A 4,859-nucleotide genomic window follows, 5' to 3' on the forward strand; every position below is an offset into this window, starting at 1 on the left:
ATTGAAAACTGTGATGCCCGAGACATTTTTAATACTGATGAAACTGGCCTATTTTTTAAATGTTTACCGGACAAGACGCTTGCTTCGCGTTTATTATCGTGCTAACAAAAAAGCTTGGATGACGACAGAACTTTTTAACAATTGGATTTTAATAGGTAATGGGACCATGAAATGACAAAAGCGGAAAATTTTACTATTTTTAGACAACTGCACTGTCCACAATAGTCCTCCTACATTGTCTAACGTGGAACTCTACCTCTTTCCACCAAATACAACTTCCAAATTGCAACCATTGAACCAAAGAATTATCCATGATTGTAAGACGTTCTATCGCAAAGAAATTGTTAAGATCGTTTTAGAATCTCTCGAAAAACAGCTAACTGCACATATCACGGTTCTGACAGCTATTTTACTAATTGACAAAACATAGAGAGCTGTAACACCCCTAACGATTCTCAACTGCTTCAAAAAATCAGATTTATTAAAAGAAAATCAAGAAAATCTTCCAATACTTATAAATAAATAATAGAACCATTAGTTGACATCAGCGGTGTGAGTTTTTCTGATTTTGTTCAAGTAGATGAAAATGTTGCTGTCTCAGGTTCACTAACCGATGGCGAAATTTTATCTGCGACAGATACGCAAAGTAACGATGAAGATGAGGACGATACATCGGGACCTTTGGCAGAGGTGTGAGTTAAGGAAGCGAGATCCTCTTTTGATACCTTACAAAGCTTCTGTCCACAAAACGAAAGTGATGAAAAAGCATTTCAGGCACTTTTTCTCTTAAAAAAAGTTATTGAGCAGTGTGAGCAGCAGAATTGTGCTTTAAAGCAAACCAGTATAACAAACTTCTTTCGAAAGATTAATTAATTCACATTACGAATACATGTATGTACACGAATGTACCTCTTAATTCTTGTCATTTTTATATTAATAAATAAAAATTAACCAACACTTAATACTTCGAAGTTTTATTTATTTTCTCTCACAAATTTCGAACCATTTGATATTTCAAACACTCGATAATTCGTAATATTTCAAGAGTCCCTCGAGTATCGAATTAACGAGAGTCGCCTGAATATTTATTTTATCGGGTGATTTTTTAAGAGCTTGATAACTTTTTTTAAAAAAAAAACGCATAAAATTTGCAAAATCTCATCGGTTCTTTATTTGAAACGTTAGATTGGTTCATGACATTTACTTTTTGAAGATAATTTCATTTAAATGTTGACTCATGTGGTTTCAACAAGATGGCGCTACATGCCACACAGCTCGCGATTCTATGGCCATTTTGAGGGAAAACTTCGGAGAACAATTCATCTCAAGAAATGGACCCGTAAGTTGGCCACCAAGATCATGCGATTTAACGCCTTTAGACTATTTTTTGTGGGGCTACGTCAAGTCTAAAGTCTACAGAAATAAGCCAGCAACTATTCCAGCTTTGGAAGACAACATTTCCGAAGAAATTCGGGCTATTCCGGCCGAAATGCTCGAAAAAGTTGCCCAAAATTGGACTTTCCGAATGGACCACCTAAGACGCAGCTGCGGTCAACATTTAAATGAAATTATCTTCAAAAAGTAAATGTCATGAACCAATCTAACGTTTCAAATAAAGAACCGATGAGATTTTGCAAATTTTATGCGTTTTTTTTTTTTTTAAAAGTTATCAAGCTCTTAAAAAATCACCCGATATTTAATAATGGCTTCACTTCGTTCGACGACGTTTCAGAACCGTAAACCACTACTAAAGATTCTATTGAACCTGATGACCATGTTGGAGAAATTAAAAGAGAAGCCATATACGCATTAATGTTTTCTTTAATTTATTTTAATGCATCTGTCAGTTTTTAAATCACATAAAATTATTCTATACAAAATAAATAAGGGTATTCCATCAAACTCATAAATGCCTCATAAAATTCTTAAATTCGTAAAATTCTGTGCCTTATAACCCATTCAAGCCCACGGCGAACCTGATGGGTTAGGGGCGCGAAATTTAAGAAAGTTTTTTCAATTGAGATTAGAAACAAGGGAAAACAAAAATTGTGTTCATAGTTTATCTGGCTTCCGCTCTGGAAGGTGTTACATATATGTAACAGTGGGCAGTACCTTATAGTTTCTGACTTCATCCTTTTTCACGTAAAATGCAATTTTCATAATTTTTTTTATTAAAATTAATGTTTAGTACTATTATTCTGGCGAAAATCAAGATAACATTAGCAAAATAAAGCAATTCAGATTGAAAGAATAATGAACACTCATACTCTTATTACATTGTTGTTCATACTTATATTTTATTATTTTCAAAATAATGGTATTTTTCAAAGCATTTTATGCACAAGCCCACATCACATTTTTTGCACATAGAAGATGGATGTGATTTACATTTAAGACCAGCGCAACGACGCCTTTTTTTGCCGGGTATTTCGACCACAAAATGATTTAGTCCATCAAAACGGCTGGAGTATTTCACTTCATCACTGGCTACTCGGCGATAACTCTGAGGAGGCTTTGTAACTCCTAAAGTTTTGCAGTATCTGGAGGCAATAGCTCTGCGATCCAATTGGGTTACGCTTTCCCCACCTTTACGATGCAAAAGCCAAGCATTTTGAACCGACACGTCTATAAGCCATGTGAAAATCGAATACCACCATTTCCTTCCACGAGCACCAATCCTATATGCATTGACGTTCTGATCCATTCTATCAGTTCCACCCATGAATTTGTTGTATTGCAAAATGGAATGTGGCAAAGGAACCATTACCCTTTTTCTTTCGGCCCGCGAATATCTTCCGATGGTAGTCAATGGTAATTTGCCATGTATGGTTGAAGCAACACTTACGACTGCATTGTCAACCCATTTGGTCACTTTTATGCCTGTATCTTTCATTATTGCACTTTCCACATGGCCCCGCTCGCGTTTTTTCAATTCCTCTCTTGAATTTAGAGGGCATGATTTTGGAATCATATTTTCTCGAATGGTGCCTGTTCCTTGGTAACCCCGTTCTTTCAGTCCAACTAGCGCCGAGGTAGTAGTGAATAAATTGTCGAAGTGGAGGGAAAACTCTAGATGTTTGATGGTTTCATCAAATTCATCCAACATGCAAAACAACGGCGTTATGTTTTTGCCATATTTATGATATTCTGTTTTCATACGAGGATTTGTTCCCTGATACATTTCAAAATTTATTAAATATCCAAGAGGGGTATTCAAACTCCACATTTTGTAACCGAATCTTAATGGTTTGCCTCTTATGAATTGTTTACAACCATGACGCCCATAATACTCTATCATCGATTCATCGTACGACAGGTTCCTCTCGGGATGAAAGTGCTTCTGGAAACGCTGTTTCAAGGCATCAGTATATGGTCGTAGCTTCCATATTTTATCATTTATCTGCTGCTTTGCATTATCTATGAAATGTATGCTGCGGAAAATTGTATCAAAACGGTTTCTGCGCATAGCATCGCTAATCATCACATTCAGAAAATCTGTTTCATTTGACCAATACCCTCTTCTTACAGGAAGAAAGGAGTAACCAGTGACTATAAGTATTCCAATGAAAACACGCATTTCTTGTGTTGTTATTTGTGGGTTCACCTGACCACAATATACGGCATAGCTATTGCTTTCCGTACAAAGCATTTCAATCAATTCGTCGTCAAAAAATTTTTCAAATTGCTCATGGGGCGATAGGTTAACGCAGTCAAGATAGCTTGGCTCTGGAAAAATTTGTTGGTACCTTGTGTTATTATCCTCAACCCACTGAATTATAGGTTCTCTTCTTTGTTTAGCTCGTTTTGTTGGTCCTTGCTTCTTTTTCTTTTGCTTTGGCAATTTTTTCTGAGCAGCAGTCGGTTTTAAAGTTGGTGGTCGTTGACTCCGGTTTTTGGTTTCAGAGGGTAATACGTTTTTACAAACAATCTTACTTGGTGTTTTTTCCAAAATCAAACTGGAAGTTGACGACTCAAATGTTGGTAAAGTGGCATCTAAGACATCAACATCCAAATTGTGGGACGAATAGTTCAAGACATCCCTTAGCGCTTCATCCAAGAAATCTTCCTCAGCAGTATTCCGCATGATAACTTGGCAGGATTGCGTTAACTGTGCTTTAGGCAAATTATCTGGTCGTCCACTGCCATCCTCATCGCCAGAATCTTCATCTGTTTCAATATTTTTACCGCTCGGAGGTTCAATAACTATTTTTTCAATAATCTCATCCCCATCATCATCTAACATCAATTCCTCAAGGATATTTGTTGCTTCCTCCAATGTCAAACAAGTATATCTGAACATAAATATAAACTTTTATGACACACACATGAAAATAAAGTTATAATATTCTTGTGTAGTTATGCACACGGATAAAAAGTTCCCTGTTGCTAATACCTAACAAAACCAGCAAAAAGTACGGGGGATGCCCACTGTTACATATATGTAACGCCTTCATTATCGGCTCTTCAGGGAGCACTCCTCCCAGGAAATATTTTTTCTCTCATTTTTATAACTTTCTTTGCATATTTATCAATAACTTTTAATAAACAATATTCATCTTATCAGACATATAAATATATTAATATCTATATTTACCTTCGACGTGACGTCATTTCTCCGCTTTTGCCACTTCTAAAAAACTTCACTTCGCGCACAAGTAACTGCGTTGAAATTGAAAAGAGAACTGACTTGATTTTCAAAACCAATCGCTTGCAGTGCTGTATTCTAATAAATGGTAGACCTAAATTCTGATTTGTAGAAGTATGCTGCTCTCAGCCAGCGCTTAAAGTTTGAATGCGGTGCGTTACATATATGTAACAGTGGGCTTGAATGGGATAAATGAGCTGTCAAAATTTGTATG

The 4,859-nt window shown here is 36.2% G+C and overlaps 1 protein-coding gene across 1 annotated transcript; it reads right to left on the reverse strand.

Moving 5' to 3' along the window:
* Positions 1 to 572: 572 nt before the first annotated feature.
* On the reverse strand, positions 573 to 4,611 carry LOC126765544 (piggyBac transposable element-derived protein 3-like). Its single transcript, XM_050483157.1, has 3 exons — positions 4,595 to 4,611; positions 2,846 to 4,292; positions 573 to 737 (listed from the first exon to the last, which is right to left on the reverse strand). The coding sequence occupies exons 1-3, from the start codon at positions 4,609 to 4,611 to the stop codon at positions 573 to 575; spliced, it is 1,629 nt and encodes a 542-aa protein (XP_050339114.1).
* Between the last annotated feature and the right edge of the window lie 248 nt (positions 4,612 to 4,859).

This window comes from Bactrocera neohumeralis, unplaced genomic scaffold (assembly GCF_024586455.1).
Source record: "Bactrocera neohumeralis isolate Rockhampton unplaced genomic scaffold, APGP_CSIRO_Bneo_wtdbg2-racon-allhic-juicebox.fasta_v2 cluster10, whole genome shotgun sequence".
Lineage (NCBI taxonomy): Eukaryota > Metazoa > Arthropoda > Insecta > Diptera > Tephritidae > Bactrocera > Bactrocera neohumeralis.

Bases quoted from the DNA above. Each gene is read 5' to 3' on its own strand.
- LOC126765544 (XM_050483157.1), bottom strand. The intron at 738-2,845 runs GTAAGTGTTGCT...TTTTGTGGACAG, and splicing joins AATGGGTTGACAATGCAGTC to AAGCTTTGTAAGGTATCAAA.